The 23,468-nt window shown below is 35.7% G+C and overlaps 1 protein-coding gene across 1 annotated transcript; it reads right to left on the bottom strand.

The window, feature by feature from the left end:
• Positions 1–11,227: 11,227 nt before the first annotated feature.
• LOC137838765 (uncharacterized) lies at positions 11,228–12,471 on the bottom strand. Its single transcript, XM_068647992.1, has 2 exons — positions 11,833–12,471; positions 11,228–11,725 (listed from the first exon to the last, which is right to left on the bottom strand). The coding sequence occupies exons 1-2, from the start codon at positions 12,469–12,471 to the stop codon at positions 11,228–11,230; spliced, it is 1,137 nt and encodes a 378-aa protein (XP_068504093.1).
• Between the last annotated feature and the right edge of the window lie 10,997 nt (positions 12,472–23,468).

Below are 23,468 nucleotides of genomic sequence, written 5' to 3'. Positions count from 1 at the left end.
GGGAGTGAATTGACCTTTTAAAACTTTCTCGGAGAAACAGTGTTTAACACAGTTTTACAGAAAATAAATCGATTTATGTGAAAATGAACAGATTTATTTCAGCACTGTTTTTGTTTGAAAAGCTTTTAATTCAGCAAGGTTAATCACAAGATTATGCAGTGAGAATTTCCAGATGCACACACACAGATATCAGATTTGAAAAACAGTGAAACACAAAACAGCAAGCTTTAATTTCAAGCAAGTGATTAAGGTTCAACTGATAGCATGCTAATTAATTGAGTGACCTTTGCAAACAAGTTGTTCCAGTGGCTTTTAACAGACTATGAGTGTTCTTCTTGATGTCAAGCAATTTTCCAGAAATTAAGAACAATGAATCACAGAACAGCAAGCTTCAACTTTAAGCAATTTGTTTAAGGTTCAATTAATGGCTTTGACAGTTTCTTGAGCAACCTATCACAGTCAATCTGTTCCAGTGGCTTTTAGCAGATTTTATATGTTCTTATCAGATTAAAACAACTTTTTCAGAAATCAAGAACAGTGTGCACAGTGCCCAGAAAGAACAGATTTATTTTCAATTGAACAGATTTATTTCTTTGCTGTTTTATCAATTATGCAGAAACGAAATTGCAGTGAGTGAGAGAGAATGAACACAAGCAATTATACTGGTTCACTCAACTGAGCTACATCCAGTCTTCACCAACAACAGGTGGAAATCACTAACACACAGTACAACCAAGTACAATTCCCACTGTTCTTGAAACCTACAAGAACTTAGGTACTTTTGCTGAAAAAACCTATTTCAGCATACACACACACCCACTCTTCAAGAACACCTATCAAGAAGAGTGTTCAACCAAACTATTACAAGAAATGAGATGTGAAACGACTACACCTGATTGAGGATACACAGATCTGCCTTAAACCAGTAGGCAAGATTGCTAGAACAGTAGCAGCACCTCAGACCAAGCTTTTGGAACCAAATCAAGAACAAGCACTTTGTGATTTTTGAAATCTTTGAAGAACAAATGCTAATCCTTTGTAAACACTTAACTCTCTGCTGTCAAAACTTGTTTTTGCAAATGTATGAATTGTTATTAAACTCAGAAACAAGTTTGCATTTTATAGAAAGCCAGCTTATAACAGAATTTTGAAAAACAGTTAAAGCTGTTATAAAATGAACAGATTGAAAATAAAATGAACAGATTTATTTTCAAAAGCAGTTACAGAATTTGTTAAGTGAGGAGACTTAGTCAACCATTCTGGTGCAGAGATAAAACTGAAAAACGTTTAAGCTTGACATGGCACCAGAGACAAAAAGAATTTATTCATTTACAGATGAACAGATTTATTTTTCAAAACGAAAACAGAGAAAGTTTAACAATTTAAAACTCAGTCGTTTTGAAAAGAAGAAGACTTAGTCAAAATACCTGATGCACAAAATCTAATTTTTACAAGACTTAGCCAAGGCATCAGTGAAAAAAATGAATTTGTTTATTTAGAAAAGAACAGATTTATTTTTATGCAGTAAACGTGTTTTTGTGTAAAACATGTGAAAAAACAGTTTAAGAAAACTTATGCTTGTTCTTAACACATGGCCAGTGGTTATGAGGTGAGTTACTCAGCAAAAAGCCCACTCTTAGACAACCTCTAAGCACTACCTAAGACATACTTAAAGCAAAGCAAAAAACAAAAGAAATGTACATATAAGACTTCATCAAACACTACATATAAGACTTCATCAAACACAATCTTGAAGGGGCAGCAACCATCTTCAACAATCTCCCCCTGTTTGATGGAGACAAATCCCCATAGCTAACCTCATAGCTTTGTTGCTTTAAGTACCTGCACTGCACCAGATTTTAAACCAGAAAAAACAGCAACATTGCATAACATGCAGGATTGGTTTAAAGGTGCAGAATTAACTCCCTGTTTCAGCTAGCTTCACCTAGCATGGTGAGCTATTTTTCTCCCCCTTTGGATTCATCAAACAACATATAAGCATAGGGAATAAAGGGATATAAAGCAGAAACCATAATCATAATAGTTCAGAAACAGAAAACCAAATTGTTCAGCATTACAGAAACTTGAAAACTGATAAAGAAAGCATTAAAAGCAGAAAACTACTGATCCTTGTAGTAAAGCTTTGCAAGTTGTGCCTGAACCCCTTCAATCTGATCATCAAGGTGTTGAAACCTTGCTTGAGTAGTCTCAAAGTGTGCCCTTTGTTCTGCAGACATGACATCAAGACGATACAGCACTTGCCTCTCAAACATAGACATTGGTTCTCCACGGTATTCTGGACCTTGATAGGCAACTATGGCATTTGCAGCAACTTCCTCATGTTCAGATTGGGTAGCAGGTGAGTCATCATCCATAGGAACAGCTTCATCCTCATCCTCATGTTCTGCTTGAGGGTCCTTCTCCTTGAGAACCACCCACTTGTTTTCAATTTTGTGAAAACCCATTTTGGTGAGAGTTGAAGTATCAATCTCACTGACAGCTTTGATAGGGTCATTTCTCTCATTTGTAACATCAACACCAAAGTAATCAATTAATTTGGAAACAAGAATAGCATAGGGAAATCTGTAATTAGCCAACCTTTTTGACTTGAGCATGTGTTCATTGACAATGAACACCCAGTTTACCTTAATCTGGTTCATGATGCAATATAGGAGAATGAGATCCTCTTCATGTAAGACAGCATGGTTTGTCCCTCTTGGAATCAGTTGCCATGCTATGATGTATGCAACTAGACGTGGAGTGAGGTTCAAATGCCCTGCATGGAACCTGTTAATACTCTCTGTAGGATTCCTCATGCAACTCTTATAATATTGCAGCTTGTTGAATTCTGAAATTCCACTGGTATTTCCCTTCCCTACTTTCAGTCCAGCATATTTTATTCCAGCCACAGAGTTCCACACCTCACTTGTGATCTTCATCTTAATTCCTTTCACATAAGAGACAACATTCTTCCCATCCAATGTGAGGTTAGTATAAAACACCTTAACCAAGTCAGGATAAACATTACCCGTTAATTCCAGCATCTTTTTCAGTTTCTGGTGCTTCAACACAGCCCTTGTTTCTACCAATTTTTCAGATTTCAGCCAGTTGAAATCCAGCACCTTGGGTATGTTGATCTGCTTCCTGCTTGTCTCGTGAATGTAGGCATTGATGCCTTCTTCATTTCCAGCGAACCAACCTTCTAGTACTCCTTGAGAAGTGGTTTGCTTTCCCTTGCTTTTCTGTTTTTGTCTTGAAGACGAAGCCATGTTTGAACCTGAATTCTTTTCTTGGTTTCAAATGGTGAGAATAGAAAGAGAATGGCCAATGTGGGTAGCAAATATTCACACAGATTTATAGCAGAATAAATGGATTGATATGGCAGTTATGAGTGAATATGCATGAAGATTTTATGCTCTGAATTTGTGCAGAGAATCTTTGAAAATATGCACCAAATATTTAGGGTCACGATGCATACACTCAAACACTTATTGAGCACCCAAACCATCAAATCGGTTACATAACCATTACCAAAACCGTCAAAGGTACAGAGGTTAATGCCCACTAAGTCAGTCAAGCAGTCAAAGATCAGAATTTCTCTTTCCTAGTCATCAATGCATATCAGTGCAGAAAATAAACACATTCAATTGCGAATAAACAGATTTAATTTTTCACTGCTAGGTACAATTGACATTTATAATACCCAATTCATTTAGCAGAAAATTAAACCTATCTTTGGCTAATGGTTTTGTGAACAAATCAGCAAGTTGTAAATCAGTACCAATGAACTTAATATCACATGTTCCATTAGATATGTGTTCCCTTAGAAAATGATGCCTTATTTCAATGTGTTTGGTTCTTGAATGCATGACAGGATTTTTGGTTAAGTTGATTGCACTTGTATTATCACACAGCAGAGGTATATGGTTAAGTAAGATACCAAAATCATTCAATTGTTGTCTTAGCCATATAGTTTGAGCACAACAACTCCCTGCTGCAATGTATTCTGCTTCAGCAGTGGAAAGAGCTACACAAGCCTGTTTTTTGCATTGCCATGAGATCAAGCTTGATCCAAGCAAATGACAGGTTCCACTTGTGCTCTTCCTATCAATTTTGCAACCTGCAAAATCTGAATCAGAATATCCAGTTAAGCTTAATGAAATATTACCTGGATACCACAAGCCAACTTCTTTAGTTCCTTGCAAATACTTCAAAATCCTTTTGACAGCATTGTAGTGTGATTCTTTAGGAGCAGATTGAAACCTTGCACACATGCACACTGCAAACATTATATCTGGCCTGCTGGCAGTGAGATACAGTAGTGATCCTATGAGTCCTCTGTATTTGGTTTCATCAACAGAAATTCCAGCTTCATCATGATCCAAATGACAGCTTGTTGAGAAGGGTGTGCTGATTGGTTTACACTTGTCCATTTCAAATTTCTTCAGCAAATCCTTGCAATACTTAGCTTGACTTAAGAAAATGCCATCCTTGAGTTGTTTGACCTGCAAGCCTAGAAAATAGTTCAACTCACCCATCATTGACATTTCAAACTCACTCTTCATGACTTTCACGAAAGCTTCACACAATTCTCCATTGTTTGATCCAAAAATGATATCATCCACATATACTTGTACTAGAATTGAGTCATCTCCTTTCTTCTTAATGAACAAGGTCTTATCTGATGTGCCTCTGTCATAGCCTTGTGAGGTTAGAAAATCACTTAGCCTCTCATACCATTGCCTAGGAGCTTGCTTGAGTCCATAGAGAGCCTTTTGGAGTTTGAACACATATTCTGGATGTTGATGGTCTTCAAAACCTGGTGGTTGTGAGACAAACACCTCTTCATTTATATAGCCATTTAGAAAGGCACTCTTCACGTCCATTTGAAATAGCTTGAACCCTTTGATGCAGGAAAAGGCAAGCAGCAGTCTAACAGCTTCTAACCGAGCCACTGGTGCATATGTCTCATCATAGTCTATTCCTTCTTCTTGATTGTACCCTTTAGCTACAAGCCTAGCCTTGTTTCTGGTGATCACTCCATGCTCATCCATCTTGTTTCTAAATACCCATTTTGTTCCAATTACATTCATCTCTGATATTCTAGGAACAAGAGTCCAGACCTCATTAAGAGCAAACTGATTCAGTTCCTCTTGCATAGCTAAAATCCAGTTGCTGTCCTTGAGAGCTTCATTCAAATTCTTGGGTTCAACTTGAGATACAAATGCCATTGCTTCACAGAAATTGTTCAAGGATTTTCTAGTTGACACTCCTTTCTCAATGTTCCCAATGACATTATCAAGGGTTAAGTCTCTTGGGGTTTTCCACTCTTTTGGCAAACTTGCAGCTGCAGTAGATTCTTGTATAGCATGTGTATCAGCAGTATCAAAATGAATCGATTCATTTTGATTTAAAACAGATTTAAATTCATTATTGTCAGGTTCATCAGCAGCAGTTTTAGATATACTATGATCAGTTTCATAAAAAACAACATGCATTGATTCTTCTACTATGAGCAACCTTTTATTGAAGACTCTATATGCATGACCATTCAAAGCATAACCAATGTGCACACCTTCATCAGATTTAGCATCAAACTTACCAAGATTTTCTTTGCCATTATTCAATACAAAACATTTACACCCAAATACTCTAAGGTGACTCACACTAGGTTTTCTGCCCTTATACAATTCATATGGGGTTTTCTTAAGAATTGGTCTTATTAAGGTCCTATTTAAGACATAACCTGCAGTATAAACAACATCAGCCCAAAAATACTTAGGAAGCTTAGATTCATTTAACATAGTTCTAGCAAGTTCCTCTAGTGATCTATTTTTCCTTTCAACTACACCATTTTGTTGGGGTGTCCTAGGGGCTGAAAAGGTATGAGCTATCCCATGCTTCTCACAGAACCTCTCAAACTTAGCATTTTGAAACTCTCCCCCATGATCACTTCGAATAGATTTTATGCAGCAACCATTTTCATTTTGCAGAATTTTTGCTAATCTCTTAAAGGCAGAATAAGCATCATGTTTATGTGCAAGAAATAGAGTCCATGTAAATCTAGAGTAATCATCCACAACAACTAAAGCATACAAATTTCCAGCCAAGCTAGCAACTCTAGATGGACCAAATAAGTCCATATGTAACACATCCAATGGATTTTTTGTAGAGACAATATCCTTTAACTTGAAAGAGGATTTGATTTGTTTACCTTTCACACAAGCATCACACAGCCTGTTGTCCTGAAATTTAATGTTAGGTAAACCAGAAACTAAATCTTTAGATTTCAATTTATTCAAGTGATTTGTGTGTATGTGAGAATAACCTCCTGTGCCACAACCAAGACTCATCACTTCTGGACAGCAAACACTCATTTGAAGAGTTAGTTTCCATGATATTCAACAGATAAATGTTATTCACTCTCTTACCAGTAAACAGTACCTTACTAGATGAATTACTTGAGATTGTGCAGCCATTTAACTCAAAATTCACTTTGTATCCTTTGTCACAAAGCTGACTTATGTTGAGAAGACTATGCTTGAGTCCTTCTACATACAGCACATTCTCAATGGTTGTTGAGTTCCCTGTTCCAACAGTTCCTCTGCCCAAAATCCTCCCTCGGTTATTATCACCATAGGTTACATGTCCTTCTGCTTTGAGATTTAAGCTGGTGAACTTTGTAAGATCTCCAGTCATATGCTTGGAACAGCCACTGTCCAAGTACCACTGGTTTTTCTTGCTTCCAATCTGCAAAACAGAATAAAAAATATACAAATGGTACCCTTTTCAGTATAGGGTCCAGCACAGATTAAAACCTTCTCTTTGGTAGCCATTTTGCTAAGTTCTTAGGAACAAGATGCTTTCTAGCAATGCAAGACCTGGATGTATGACCAGATTTCATGCAGTAAAAACAGGTTACATGAGATGCCTTTTTGCCACCGTTAAAAGCTGAAAAAACTGATTTTGCTGGAACAAAAAAACTTGAAAGCTTTTTGACATTGGTTGTATTTCCAGGGGTATAACCAAGTCCATTCTTATTGAAAACAGCATTCTGTGATCCAAGGAGAGACTCAAGGTTTTCTCTTCCCTTGGTGAAATTGGAAAAGGTTTTCAGCAAATATTCCACTTGTTTTTCCAATCTTTTGCAGTTTTCACAGTTTTTAATAGAGGCATGCAAGCAAGTCAGTTCAAGGCTTACCAAATCTGTTTTGGCCTTATGCAATTCTTCCTCAAGTGTTTTTACTTTAGGTGCAAGCACATTATTTACCTTTTGCAGCTTATTGCATATTACAGCTAGCCTATTGGCTTCGTCATGTGTTTCCTTGAAGGCAGCAAGCAAATCATCATAGTTATCAGAATCAGCAGAAAAATTACTTACTGATTTAGAGCTTGACTCCTCATCCTTCATCATGAAACACAAATTGTTCTCCTCATCTTCTGTTGAAGAGCTGCTAGTTGAGGATACTTCATTTTCCTCCCATGAGATGTAGGCTCTTCTTCCTTTGTTCCTTTCAAATTTCTTGCTGGCAGATTTGTCCCTTGTTTGATTGTCTGGACAATCTGTTTTGATATGCCCTGTTTGGCCACATCCAAAGCAAGTATATTTAGAGGAATTTGAATCATTGGGTTTAGGATACCTTCTTTTCTGTTGGTTCCTATTTTTGCTTTTCTTCCTCAGGAATTTGCTGAATCTTTTTGTAAGAAGGTTGATTGTGTCATCATCTTCAGCATCTTCTTTTTCCTCCTTGATCTCATCCAATTCAGTTGCTTTTAGTGCAAGACCTTTGGGTTTTCTCTCTGTTGTTTCCTGCTCTTTTAGTCTTTTGAGCTCTAGCTCATGCTCCATCAACTTTCCAAACAGTGCAGCAGTTCCCAACTTTGACAGATCACGGCTTTCAGAGATAGCTGTCACCTTTGGTTGCCAGCTTCTGTCGAGGCACTTCAATATCTTTATGTTGAGTTCCTCTCTGTCAAATTCTTTTCCCAAGCCAGTGAGGTGATTCACAATGTGGGTGAATCTTTTCTGCACATCAGCAATGCTCTCCTCGGGTTGCATTCTGAACAGCTCATATTCTTGGATGAGTGCATGTTTCCTTGACCTTTTCACATCTTCAGTACCCTCATGAGTCACTTCTAAGACTTCCCACATCTCCTTAGCTGACTTACATTGAGATATCCTGAAGAACTCATCCATTGTCAATGCAGAGGTTATGATGTTCTTGGCCACAAGATCATGTTGAGCCTTCCTCCTTTCGGTCTCATTCCATTCTGATCTTGGCTTTTCCACTTGTTCATCCTTGACAACCTGCATTGGCACATAAGGTCCATTGACCACAGCTTCCCAAATTAATGCATCAATGGATTCCATGAAAATTCTCATTCTAACTTTCCAAAATGCATAATTCATTCCATTGAACATAGGTGGTCTATTAACAGCAGAACCCTCAGCAAAAAGCACATTAAACTCATACATTATTACAAACAAACTTGATTAAAATACAAGTCCTAGCTCTTGATACCAATTGTTGGGTTTAATAGTGCCAAAGTTCAAGAGGGGGGGTGAATTGACCTTTTAAAACTTTCTCGCAGAAACAGTGTTTAACACAGTTTTACAGAAAATAAATCGATTTATGTGAAAATGAACAGATTTATTTCAGCACTGTTTTTGTTTGAAAAGCTTTTAATTCAGCAAGGTTAATCACAAGATTATGCAGTGAGAATTTCCAGATGCACACACACAGATATCAGATTTGAAAAACAGTGAAACACAAAACAGCAAGCTTTAATTTCAAGCAAGTGATTAAGGTTCAACTGATAGCATGCTAATTAATTGAGTGACCTTTGCAAACAAGTTGTTCCAGTGGCTTTTAACAGACTATGAGTGTTCTTCTTGATGTCAAGCAATTTTCCAGAAATTAAGAACAATGCATCACAGAACAGCAAGCTTCAACTTTAAGCAATTTGTTTAAGGTTCAATTAATGGCTTTGACAGTTTCTTGAGCAACCTATCACAGTCAATCTGTTCCAGTGGCTTTTAGCAGATTTTATATGTTCTTATCATATTAAAACAACTTTTTCAGAAATCAAGAACAGTATGCACAGTGCCCAGAAAGAACAGATTTATTTTCAATTGAACAGATTTATTTCTTTGCTGTTTTATCAATTATGCAGAAACGAAATTGCAGAGAGTGAGAGAGAATGAACACAAGTAATTATACTGGTTCACTCAACTGAGCTACATCCAGTCTTCACCAACAACAGGTGGAAATCACTAACACACAGTACAACCAAGTACAATTCCCACTGTTCTTGAAACCTACAAGAACTTAGGTACTTTTGCTGAAAAAACCTATTTCAGCATACACACACCCACTCTTCAAGAACACCTATCAAGAAGAGTGTTCAACCAAACTATTACAAGAAATGAGATGTGAAACGACTACACCTGATTGAGGATACACAGATCTGCCTTAAACCAGTAGGCAAGATTGCTAGAACAGTAGCAGCACCTCAGACCAAGCTTTTGGAACCAAATCAAGGACAAGCACTTTGTGATTTTTGAAATCTTTGAAGAACAAATGCTAATCCTTTGTAAACACTTAACTCTCTGCTGTCAAAACTTGTTTTTGCAAATGTATGAATTGTTATTAATCTCAGAAACAAGTTTGCATTTTATAGAAAGCCAACTTATAACAGATTTTTGAAAAACAGTTAAAGCTGTTATAAAATGAACAGATTGAAAATAAAATGAACAAATTTATTTTCAAAAGCAGTTAGAGAATTTGTTAAGTGAGGAGACTTAGTCAACCATTCTGGTGCAGAGATAAAACTGAAAAACGTTTAAGCTTGACATGGCACCAGAGACAAAAAGAATTTATTCATTTACAGATGAACAGATTTATTTTTCAAAACGAAAACAGAGAAAGTTTAACAATTTAAAACTCAGTCGTTTTGAAAAGAAGAAGACTTAGTCAAAATACCTGATGCACAAAATCTAATTTTTACAAGACTTAGCCAAGGCATCAGTGAAAAAAATGAATTTGTTTATTTAGAAAAGAACAGATTTATTTTTATGCAGTAAACGTGTTTTTGTGTAAAACATGTGAAAAAACAGTTTAAGAAAACTTATGCTTGTTCTTAACACATGGCCAGTGGTTATGAGGTGAGTTACTCAGCAAAAAGCCCACTCTTAGACAACCTCTAAGCACTACCTAAGACATACTTAAAGCAAAGCAAAAAACAAAAGAAATGTACATATAAGAATTCATCAAACACTACATATAAGACTTCATCAAACACAATCTTGAAGGGGCAGCAACCATCTTCAACACTTTATATAGGTGGAAACTAGGGTTTACCTTTGCGCTGCTGCTCTTATCTAGGGTTCCTTGGAGAAGGTCTTTGCGCCGCTATCCTTAGGATCTTAGCGTATCTGGCCCATGGACTTCCCTTATCTAGAGTGCAATGAATAACCTTGCGGCCACTTGGGCTCTAACTTAAGCGCTGTATTTCTCGCGCCATCATACTATTTGGGTGCCCTAATTAATCACGTGTCATGCATGCAGCCTTCCTTGGAGATCTTTAATGAGCACGTGGGCATTGTCACGTGCCCCTTTGACTTGATCGTTTATTCTGTGCGGAGGGTCCCACAGCGCCGCCACCCAACTTAGGGTTATTCCATCGTGTGGGCCCTCTTCTCTGTGAAATGCTTCTGTCTCGCGGGTTGACTCTTCGGGCGATTTCTTACTTGGGCGACGTCTCGCTTGGGCGATGTCTTGCTTAGGCGATGTCCTTCTCTTGGGCGATGACTCATCTTGGCGGTGACACATCTCGGCGATAACCAATTATGTATACTGCAGAACCCCGCTTCTACATACGGCGACTATGTTGACTTCTTGACCACCTACCTTTCTCTTGTCCACGTCATCACACCCGATGACCTGGTCGGTACACTAGCTTAGGCTAAAAGTTTTAGCTTAAGCTTAAATTACCCTGCAATGAAATTTTCTTGAAAATTTTCATTTTGTCTTTGCCAAAAGTTTCAAACCTTTCTAAACTTTCTTCCATCCATTCATTTCACCTAACAATTCAAACCTACATGGCCATTTCACATATCAAACTGGTTTTAAAGACATAAAATATTAAAACATACTACTAAATCAAAACAAAAATTAAAGACACACTTCAAAACAAAACACTGGGTTGCCTCCCAGCAAGCGCTCGTTTAACGTAATATAGCTTGATGCTTGATTAACGTCATTAAAGGTTCAACAACAATCACATCCACTCTGAAACACTCTTTCTGATCATTTGAATATTTCATTGCTTTAAAAACATTAAAACTTACTTCTTCATCGTGAGCACAAACCTTCAATCTTCCTTTGTCTACATCAATTATAACTTTGGCAATTTTCATGAATGGTCTTCCCAATATCAAAGGTACTTCAACATCTTCTTCAATATCCATTACAACAAAATCTACTGGGAATAGAAATTTATGTACCTTTACCAACAGATCTTCAACTATTCCGTGTGGATATTTGATTGATCCATTAGCCAACTGCAAAGTCATTCTTATTGGTTTCACTTCTACATCTCCAATTTTCTTCAACATTGATAAAGGAATCAAATTAATAGTAGCTCCAAGATCCAATAATGCCTTTCCAACAGTGAGATTTCCTATGGTAACTGGCAAAGTGAAACTTCCATGATCTCTAGATTTCTGTGGTAATGATTTTTGAATTATAGCACTGCATCTAGCTTCCAATTCAACTATCTCTTGTCATTGATTTTTCTTTTCTTTGTCAATAATTCCTTCATGAATTTTGCATATGTAGGCATCTGCTTTAGAGCTTCAGTAAAATGAATGTTAATTTGCAATATTTTGAGAATATCCATAAATCTTGCAAATTGTCTTTCCTTGCATTTCTTTGTAGGAGCATGTGGATAAGGTACATCTTTTATAGGAACACTCCTCCCTTGTTTTTCATTTTTTTTTTCTATTTCCTCTCCAACATCTACAAAATCTTCCTTATTCCTTCTTTCTCCTCCCTCACACTCAATCTGTTCTTTTTCACTCTCTTTATCTTTTAAAACCTCCTCCTCAACAACTAAATCATCCCCAATTCCTTTTCTTATAACTTTCCCACTTCTAGTAGTGATAGACTTGTAATGATCCTTGTGATTTGTTTGTGTATTGGTTGAAAATTGACTTCCTTGATTATCAGCTAACTGTTTAGCCAGCTGCCCCACCTGTGTCTCTAAATTTCTTATTGATGCTTCAGTATTTTTCTGGTTTGATAAAGAGGCTTGCATGAACTTCTCAAAAGTATCCTCCAATTTGGATGTTCTCTCATGAATGGAAGGATAATGTGGTTGTTGCTGATAAGGAGCTTGCCTTTTAGATGATCCAATCTCATGCTTCCACCCAAAACCTTGATTATGATTATTCCTCCACCCATGAGCCATGTTAGTTGGATAGTTAGATGAAAAGCCACCTTGCCTTCCTTGATTATTCATATATTGAACTTCTTCCTCTGATGGATTTTGGTAAAAGCATTAGCCATTAAGATGATCTCCCCTCAAAAATCACACTTCAAAGCTTGATTATGAATTGACAGAGAACTTACTGCATGTAATTCTTGAGGCAGTTTTGAAATTTCCTTGGTTAATGCCTCAATTTGCTGAGTCAAAATTTTATTTTGTGCTAAAATTGCATCTAAAGTACTAGGATCCAACACCCTTTTCTTTTGCACTGTATATTTATCATGTTGAGCTTGGTAATCTGTTGAGCCTAAGGCCTCAATGATTCTTGTAGCTTGTTCTGCATCAACACTCATCATTGTACCTCCTGCTGCAGCATCCAAGATCATTTTAGTATCAGGCCTCAAACCATTGTGGAATATGTTCAACTGAGCAATATCCTCAAAGCCATGTGTGAGTTGAGAGTGCTGGAAGATTCTCCTTTTGCTTGTCCTTGCTTATTCTTTTCTTCTATCTTCTTGCTTTGATTTTTTCTAGCTGTCTTCTCAATTTCTGGATCAAGTTCCAATTGATCTTCAGGAACCTGTACTCTTAATAGCATGTATCTAAGAAAACTCAAGCAAGGATTAACACAGGATAAAAGAATAAGATCTAAACAAGTATCTATTCACAAAGAAAATAAACTATTCACAATACTTAATAAGTTATACTTCAGAAATTCTTAAAAGAAATTGTTCCCCGGCAACGGCGCCAAAAACTTGTTGATTTTTCTCGGCAAGTGTACCGAATCAACTGTAATATAGTACTCTTTAAAGTACGAATGTCGAACCCACAGGATACAATTCTAATTAAGATGTTCTGTTATAAAACTCATTAAGTATAGAAAATAATTTTGAGAACTTTTTCATAAACAAATTAAAGATTTCACAAGTAACTTAAAGATTTAGGGTTTGATTCAACCAAAAACAAAACTAACTTATCAAATATAGAGAAAGATACTTCGGATTAAATTGCGTCTATCTCAATCATCTGTTTTTTGGAATAATATAATACATAATACTCAAAACTACTTATTCTTGATGCTTACTTTAAATTCATTCACCTTGATTCCTCACAGATGAAATTCATAAGATAATTTCTCAAACATTGATTCCTCAGATATTAACAAATCATCCAGCTTTAGGAACAAAATTATGATGCAATCAATAACCTGAAATTTATTCCTAGCATTTCAAGTTATCAAGTATTTTCATCTATTTCAGATCCTTAAAGGTACTTTCCAGTTAAATTTAAGGATCAAAATCAAGACTCCACTGATCAGATAGAATCAAGCAATAAGCATGAAACGAAAATACCAAGAACAAGTAGAAAAGAGAATATTATATATATATATATATATATTTCACCAATAATACATTTGATCAAAGTAAATTACATTCAATCCCAAGTTAGAAAGAACTTAGCCACTCATGATAGCTCCTCCAATCTTCATTCTTGATCTAGATTGCATAAGAAGGGCTTATCTGAGCAAGTTCTTCTCCTAAAATAGAGTTCTCCTTCTTCTTCTCTCACTAACTTCTCTCTAAAGATCTCACCTTTTTTCCATCGCTCTGTTTTCACTTTGTTCCAAAATTTATATATTGAACTTTAGCTCAAGCTAGCCAATTTAGCTTAAGCTAGATCTTTAGGTGCATTTTTAGCTTGAGCTAGCAATTCTAGCCTTAGATTAGTACTACACCTTTAATAAACTCTGGACAAATTTAGCTTGAACTAAATCTTCTAGCTTGAGCTAAATCTTCTTGTGATCCAATTAAGTTTTTGCTTTCTTTCTTTAAATGCTTCATATTCATCTACAATTTACATAAAAATTGATATTAAATTTCTTCATTTGTTTCTTGGTTCAAAATATATAATCAAATTCAATAATTCTCATATTAGGGTAATTTTCTTACATTAAGAAACAATTAAGTTCCAAAGTGTTCAATTTTCTCAATCATAAAAACTACACATTGACACTTATCACAAACTTTAACAATAAATAGAATAATAATATAGTCAAACAAACTATAGTATATTTGTAGTCAATTCCTACCTTAGAGATCTATAGAGCAATTATATGGGTTCCAATCATTCTTTGCCATAGTAACAAAATGGGCAACACAAGTTATTTTAAAAATAAACTATAATACTTGCTATCTTAAAACACTAAAATGGTTCTTAATCTTGATCATTTGTTTCATCATTAGAAACACTTCCTTGATCAGATGCCTAATATATAAAATATAGTCATAATTAGTAGCATTTCAATTATAATATAAAATATATATTAATTTAATAAAGATTTAAATATTACCGGTGATGTGTGAAACATAGCAAAATCACGAGGCAATTCTCCTTGATAGTTTTGCACACAAAAAAGTCATCATTGCCTTCATTCCATTAACTTGTGATGTTAATGAAGAAACCTAGTTTAGAACACAAACTTCATTTCATTAACATATTTAATAAGAATTAAAATAGGTAAGTTCTAAATATAAAGTTTAAGCATAAAGAATATATGGATACATAGTTAAACAAGTAAAAAAATCATCATAAAGTAAAAGTAAATGATGATTAACCTGATTTTGTAAATGTGTATAGGAAGGAAAACTTGAAGATGTTCCACTATACGAATGAGCATTGCAGCCAAACACTTTAGATGGCAAGAACCCAACCTAAACCCCTAACACGTCCATAATGTTCTCGACTTCCAAAAACATAAGCTAAGGAATCAGTATTTGATATTTCTTTTGATATGAATGGTGATGAGGTTAATTCATATGCTTTCATTTTTTATCTAGAAAGAACCCAAGAAGAAACTAATTAAAATTACATTAAGTGTGGTTGACAATTACATAATTTATTATAATTGAACTTACTCCAATTTCCCTCGCTTCATCACTCACAAATGCTCCATTAGCATGTCTATATGTAGCTATCCATACATCTCCTTTACTAACCTTGTGGCCACACTCTTTTTCCTATTAAAAAGAAGAAAAATTATATGACACAATGTAAGAGAGATTAGAACATAAATTTTACATGAACATATGTATAAATGTCACAATTTCATCTCTTTTCCTTGCAATGCTCTTAGATCCACCTGTGTGAGCAATGGTTTTCTTTGTCCTATTCTCTTTATTTTTCTTAATCATCAACATATAAATATTAGTAAGTCTGAATGTAAATTCCTAAAAAATGTTTCAGTTATACCTTTGTTTTTTTTAAATTTAGACGATAATCCTCAAAAGAAACCCAATGATCTCTATCTATTCCTTCTGGAGCCATTGCAATCAATTCATCTCTTGTATGTGCTCCATTATTCCTTTGTTCCCACAATTCTTGTCGGTGGTCTCTCCATTTTGTGTTAAAGATTTATATGAACATCAGAATGAACATCAAATTTAGCCTTCAAAACAATCAACAATTAAAATTAACAATAATTATAGTATATTTAAATTATAAATTAAATCATAGTATAATTTTGGATATGATTACCCGAATAGTGTGTTTAAGTATATCTTCTTTATAAACTTTAGAAACCTTCCTCCAAATAGAATAGCTAATAGGAAATGCATTATAGTTTATTGCAATATTGCCTAAGAACCTATTCAACAATGCTCCACCATCTGCAATAGGTTGTCCCTCATTATTGCATTGCACAACAATCCTTTCATTTGGAGGTAGATGCCAAACATCATTGGTTCTTAGCTATTTTGTGTTTCTCTTCACTTCCTCATATGTGAAATATTAAAAACATTTGTCTTAAGGGATATAGGACTAAAGCAAAAAATAATATTGCATATATAACTATACATAACATTGTATGCTTTTAACAAATTGATATATAGTGACTTACCAATGACATCAACAAGTGCTCTTTTGAAGGCTGTAGGTCTTTGTTGATGTGTTTGCAACTTAGTTTCCTCATTTTCTTCCTCTTCATTTTCCAAATATACATATGATGTACCAGGTATTGTTGGTCCAAGTACATGAACATGATTTGGTGGCTGAGAATTATATGTAGGTGCAATTGGGGGTTGAACAATGAATGTAGGAGCAGAGTTTGTCTGAATAGTTGAATGTATCCTCACTTTCAAGGTTCCTGAAAATAAATTAGCATAATGAAAAAAAAAAATCAATTATGTCTAATGATGTGAGGATTAATAAATTTGAAAAAGAAGTGAACACAAATTACTTGGATGAGATGCAGTTGGAGGTGGAAGGGGAGCACGTTCAATACTTGGTTGAGGTGCTGTTGGAGGTGCAGGGTAAGCATGTTTAGTACGTTCTTGAGGTGGATGGGGAAATGGAGATGAAATACCTCTAAGATTACTTGTTTCAGGTGCAGTTAGGGGTGAAGCTTGTACTTGAAGTCCTGCATAAATTACAAGTGAATTACAAATGAATAGTATATTGAATAATACAATTTAATAAATTGTATGAAAGTTCAGACATCTAACCAAGTTTATAAGTACGTTGAAGAAGTGTAGGATGAATACACTTTGGTGTAGGTAAGGATAAAGAAGGGTGACTACTCACTTGAGTTCTGACTTAGACTTAGTTGAGGTTGCGAATTTCATCTTCAAGATTCTTAATAATCAATAAAACTCTTGAAGATGTAACATTGCATATTAATGAACAATAAAACTCAATTCTTTTAATTGAACATATTCCTAGATGAGATGGATGATGGACTGCAGAAGAACTATTCTTATTGGTTGGTATTTTCTTCATCTTCAGGTGGTCTACAAACATTAAGATAAACACATTAAATTCAAAGTTGAAGGATAATAAATTATAATGAAATAGTAAAAACACCTTGTTAGTTGTATATTTTCTTCCATATATGGAAATAATGTTTCAAAGTTTTGTTGTTCAAATAGCTCAGATTCATGAAAATTGTCAACATCATCTTCAACCATATTGTACAAGTCTCTAGGCTTTAAATGTACAGATACACACCAATTTTTATCAAGCTCATCCTCTACATAATACACCATTTGAGCTTCTGATGCCTTGATATATGGCTCATCATCATCATTATCACTAGTGTGGATCAAGCGTAAAAAGCTTAGTAATGTAAATCCATACTCATCACTCATGTCCCTCTAGAAGTAGTTGTATTAGCTCACATACATTTAAATAAAAAAATTGAGAATCGACCATGGTAGTTTATCTCAATTATGTCTATCAATCGACCATAATACAACACACCTCCACACCGCATCTGATTATCACTACTACTTGCATAACTCCTTGTCCCAAATGTACCAAACACTCCATTGTTTTGTGTTTTAAGCCAAAGGTCACTCTCCAATATACAAAAATTGAACCCATTAACATTGTATGTTAGAATATATGGCCTTAAACTAGAGGGGGGTGAATTGTTTAAGAGGGATTTTCGTAAACTTTTAAGCCTAGAATGAAAAGACTTCAAGAAAACCTTGATTAAGAAATCAGTTTTTCAAAACATAAAGCAAAGGCACAATACTGGAAAAACAATCGATTGTTTATACTAGTTATCAAATACCAAAACTGAATTTAAAGAGATAGAGAAAGAGAGATTGTACACAGTTGTTTATACTGGTTCACTTCAAATCCAGAGCTACATCCAGTCTTCTCAGAAACCTTGAGGAAATCCACTAAGCAATCACACATTGATCACTTACACAACAACCAAGAGAATGACCTTGAACACCTCTAGAAACACACTTTCCTTGGTCAACACACCTACACCAAGACTGCTGATCTTGATCCCCTCAAGAACACTCAACCAATCTTAGCAAACACAAAAACTAAACTTGTTTCACACACTTGTTACAGAAGATAATCTGAAATCAATACAAGCAGAATCCTATTTCACAAACTTTGATCAATCACACACTCTTAGCAATCTCAGCTCTTTGAAAAACTCAAAAACTCTTAGCAAAAACTTGTCAAAGATTAATTGTCAAATCTGTTTTTCTGAATTTATTCAAAGATGTAGTTTGTTATCAAATCTTAACAAACTCTTAAATTGCATTAAAAGATTGGTCAAAGCATTTAATGACTGGAGCGTAAGTAGTTTAAACATTTAAAGCTCAGTCAAAGATAAAACAGTTTTTCTGTTATGGTCCCAAAACAAACAATCGGTTGTTTCCTCGAATCAATCAGTTGTTTTGGTTCTTAACAGTTCAACAATTTTAAAAACAGTTTTCAATCTTTTTCTCAAAACACCTAAGTATAAACAATCGGTTGTTTCGACAAAACAATCGATTGTTTTAACTTAGTTTGAAAACATTTTACTTTCACAAAGATTGAGATGCTTATGCTTTAGATTTAATCAAAGGGTGGATTACAACATTCAAACTACCCCAGAACTAAGCTAAACTAACACAGCAACACCAAGCACATCAAAGGCTTCAACATCCTTCAAAGGGTTTGGATTCTTCAAAGCTTGAACACCACTTGGTTCAACAATCTCCCCCTATTTGATGAAGACAAATCCCTGGTGCTTGTGGTTGTTCTGATTGAATCTAAAGCAGTACCTGCAAAAATAGCATTTATACTACCCAATGCTTCTTACAGCAGCAAGTTAGATTTTTACATATTCCAAGCATAAAGCATGATAAACAATCGGTTGTTTCTATCAGCAGCAGCAGAAAACACTTTCATATCAGAGATTTTAACAAATTATACAATATCAGATAAAGATATACAAGAACCAATTAATTCTCCCCCTATTTGTCTTCACAAATAGACTTTAGCATGTATCAAAAACAGATTTAGGAGAGATTATTAAGATCAAGAATACCTAACTCATTTCTTAAGAAGAAAAACCTCTCTTTTGGTAATGGTTTTGTGAAGATGTCAGCTAACTGCAGTTTGGTCTCCACAAACTTCACTTCACAGTTCCCATTTTGTACATGATCCCTGATGAAATGATGCCTTATCTCAATATCTTTGGTCCTTGAGTGTTGAATCTGATTTTTGGTAAGATTGATGGCACTTGTGTTATCACACATTAAGGGAACTTTGCTGATTTGTAAACCAAAATCTGCAAGTTGTTGCTTGAGCCATAGAATCTGTGCACAACAGCTTCCAGCAGCAATATACTCAGCCTCAGCAGTAGAGAGAGCAACACATGCTTGCTTCTTGTTATGCCATGAGATTAGGCTTGAGCCAAGAAGGTGGCAAGTGCCAATTGTGCTCTTTCTATCTAGCTTGCAACCTGCAAAGTCAGAATCTGAATAACCAATTAAATGTATTGGAGAGTGAGAAGGATACCATAATCCTACAGATGATGTTCCTTTGAGATATTTCAGAATTCTTTTTGCAGCTTTGAAGTGTGACTCTTTAGGATTTGCTTGATATCTTGCACATAGACACACCGCAAACATAATGTCCGGCCTACTAGCTGTTAGATAAAGCAAAGATCCAATCAATCCTCTGTATTTTGTTTGATCTACACATTTTCCAGCAGCATCCGCATCCATGTAACAGCTTGATGGCATTGGAGTGCTAACTTCTTTGCAACTCTCCATTTCAAATTTCTTGAGAATCTCCTTGCAATACTTTGATTGACTTAAGAAGATCCCATCCTTCGTTTGCTTAACCTGCAATCCAAGAAAGAAAGATAGTTCTCCCATCATAGACATTTCAAACTCACCTTTCATTGCAGCCACAAATTCTTCACACAATCTATCTTGTGTAGCACCAAAGATGATATCATCAACATAGATTTGCACAAGAATTATTTCTGCATTTGACTTCTTGATGAAGAGAGTCTTGTCTACCATTCCTCTTTCATATCCATGAGATAGCAGAAAGTTGCTAAGCCTTTCATACCACTGCCTTGGAGCTTGTTTCAGTCCATACAAAGCTTTCTTCAACTTGAAGACATGGTTGGGATACTTATGATCTTCAAAGCCCGGTGGTTGATCTACATAGACTTCCTCATTGATGTAGCCATTTAAGAAAACACTTTTGACATCCATTTGGAAGAGTTTAAAACCACTCATACATGCAAAGGCCAGCAGCAGCCTCACAGCCTCCAATCTAGCAGCAGGAGCAAAGGTCTCACCATAATCTATGCCCTCTTCTTGATTGTAGCCTTTGGAAACTAGCCTTGCTTTGTTCCTTGTGATCACACCATCCTCATCTAGCTTGTTCCTGAAAACCCATTTCGAACCAATAATATTCATTTCAGTAGTTTTAGGGACAAGAAACCATACCTCATTCCTTGCAAACTGATTCAGCTCTTCATGCATAGCTTCAACCCACTTCTCATCCTTGAGAGCTTCCTCAATTGACTTTGGTTCAATTTAAGAGACAAAAGTTGTGTGCCTGCAGAAGTTTGAGATGGAGCTACGTGTGGAGACACCTTCTTTTATCTGCCCTATGATGTTATCCACTGACAGATCTCTTGGAATCCTCCACTCCTTGGGCAGCTCACTCTGTTGCAGAATTTCAATCGGTTGTTTCTACAAATCAACCGGTTGTTTTTCTGCACAAATTTCCAGCTTCTCCAAACTGATGCTCTGTTCATCTTCCTCGGCACTAATCTTTGGGTTCTCACTGATTCTGCGATCTACCTCATCAAAGACTACATGTACTGATTCTTCTACAGTCATCAATCTTTTGTTGTAGACTCTATATGCATGGCTTGTGAGAGAATAACCAATGAAAATGCCAAGGTCAGCTTTCTCATCAAACTTTCCCAAGCTTTCCTTTCCATTGTTAAGAACGAAACAGCTACAACCAAAGAATTTGAGGTGACTGGTGTTAGGCTTCCTTCCATTGAAAAGTTTATATGGAGTTTTCTTCAAGATGGGCCTTATAAGCACCCTATTCATCACATAGCATGAGATGCTCACTGCATCTGCCCAAAAGTACTTAGGAAGAGATGATTCACTAAGCATTGTCTTTGCTAGCTCTTCAAGAGACTTGTTCTTCCTCTCTACCACTCCATTCTGCTGTGGTGTTCTTGGAGCAGAGAAATTATGCAGAATTCCCAACTTCTCACAGAATTTGCTAAACTTCTCATTTTGAAATTCTCCTCCATGATCACTCTTAATAGAACCTATGTTGTTGTTCTTTGTGTTTTGTAGTCTTCTTGCTAGCTTTTTGAATGCAACAAAGGCATCACTCTTTGATTCCAAGAAAAGAGTCCAAGTATACCTAGAAAAGTCATCAAAAATAACAAGAGCATAATAATTTCCACCAAGACTCATAGTTCTTGAGGGTCCAAAGAGATCCATGTGAAGAAGTTCAAGAGGTCTCAAAGATGAAACAACATTTTTAATTTGAAAGAACTTTTCACTTGTTTCCCTTTTTGGCATGCTTCACAAATGTGATCCCTCTCAAACTTGAGTTTTGGCAACCCAATCACAAGATCTTTTGAAATTAGCTTGTTCAAATGATTCATGTGAATATGAGCAATTCTTCTATGCCAAAGCCAAGATTCATCTTGCTTGGATAGAAGACATCCAATTGAACATGGTGAAGAGATATCTAGAAGATATACATTATTAACTCTCTTACCTACCAACATTACCTCTTTGGTGTTGGGTAGACAGATTTCACATGTATTTGTCTTGAACATCACTTGATATCCCTTGTCACAAAGTTGGCTAATGCTCAGCAGATTATGCTTTAGGCCTTCTACATAAAGCACATCATGGATTACCAAGATGTCTTTGTCTCCTATGGATCCTCTCCCAAGAATCCTTCCTTTGTTGTTGTCTCCATAGGTGACATGACCTTCTTGCTTAAAGGAGATACACAGGAACTTTGATTTGTCCCCTGTCATGTGCTTGGAGCATCCACTATCCAAGTACCATAGTTGTTTGCTCTCCTCCAAGGTTTCCTACAAAAGAGATTTTCAAGTACAAAGATTTGGTCCCCTTATGAATGTGGGTCCATCTAGTTTATACTCATCAATTAAAGCTTTATTTCCCTTAGGAATCCACTTCATAAGACCTTTACGAACAACATGTTTTCTGATTTTACAGAACCTCACAGAATGACCTCTTTTCATGCAATAGAAGCATGTAACAATCGGTTGTTTCGATGGTCCAATCGATTGTTTTTCTGTCATTTTCGAAAATGATTTTGAAAATCTATCTTGTTTGTTTTGTGGATTAAAACCCAATCCAGATTTTCCAAAAACACAGTTTTGAGATGCTAGAACACTCTCAAAGTTGGATTGGCCTTTAGAAAGCTTATCCACTGTTTTAACAAGATAGTGGACCTTCTTTTCAAGATTTTCACAATTTTCACAAACTAGAGTATCACACTTGCAAGAGGAGTTTTTGTAAATGATTTCCAGATTTTCAAAATCTGTTTTTGAATTTTCTAAATCCTCTTCCAGTGCCTTTACTCTGTTTTCAAGCAACCTATTCTTTTCTTTTAACTGATTGTTCAAGAGAGCCAGTCGGTTGGCTTCTTCATGTGTTTCTTGAAAGGCTTGAAGCAATTGACCATAATTTTCAAAGTTTGAGGAGTTTGATGAACTTACACTACTTGAGTCATCCTCCCTTCTGGCCATGAAGCAAAGATTGAGGCTTTTCTTATTTTGCCTTCTTTTCCTTCTTGCTTGACTCTTTGTCATTGCTTCCTTTGGTTCATGAGCGGCCTTGAGTGTGTCCCACATATCCTTAGCAGTTTTGCACTTTGATATCCTGAAAAATTCATTAGTATCTAGTGTAGAAGCTATAATGTTTTGAGCATACCTATCATGTTGGGCCATCTTACATTCATCATTGGACAAAGGTTTTGCAATGAAAGAATTATCCTTTTTGAACTTTGGAATGTAAGGACCATTCTCAATTGAATTCCAAATTCTTTGATCAATAGATTCAATAAAGATTTTCATTCTTGCTTCCCAAAACTTATAATTCAATCCACAGAATAAAGGTGGTTTGTAGATTGAAGCACCTTCCTCAAAAGATAGTTTTCCA

The sequence above is a fragment of the Phaseolus vulgaris genome, chromosome 4, assembly GCF_000499845.2.
Source record: "Phaseolus vulgaris cultivar G19833 chromosome 4, P. vulgaris v2.0, whole genome shotgun sequence".
In the NCBI taxonomy this organism is placed as follows: Eukaryota; Viridiplantae; Streptophyta; class Magnoliopsida; order Fabales; family Fabaceae; genus Phaseolus; species Phaseolus vulgaris.
This window is presented reverse-complemented; position numbering and strand designations above follow the sequence as displayed.

Excerpts from the sequence above, each read along its gene's own strand:
- LOC137838765 (XM_068647992.1), bottom strand. The coding sequence starts at position 12,471 with ATGGCTCATGGGTGGAGGAATAATCATAATCAAGGTTTTGGGTGGAAG. Across the intron at positions 11,726-11,832 it reads TAAAGCAGATGCCTACATAT|AAATCTAGAGATCATGGAAG; the intron begins GCAAAATTCATG and ends TCATTACCACAG.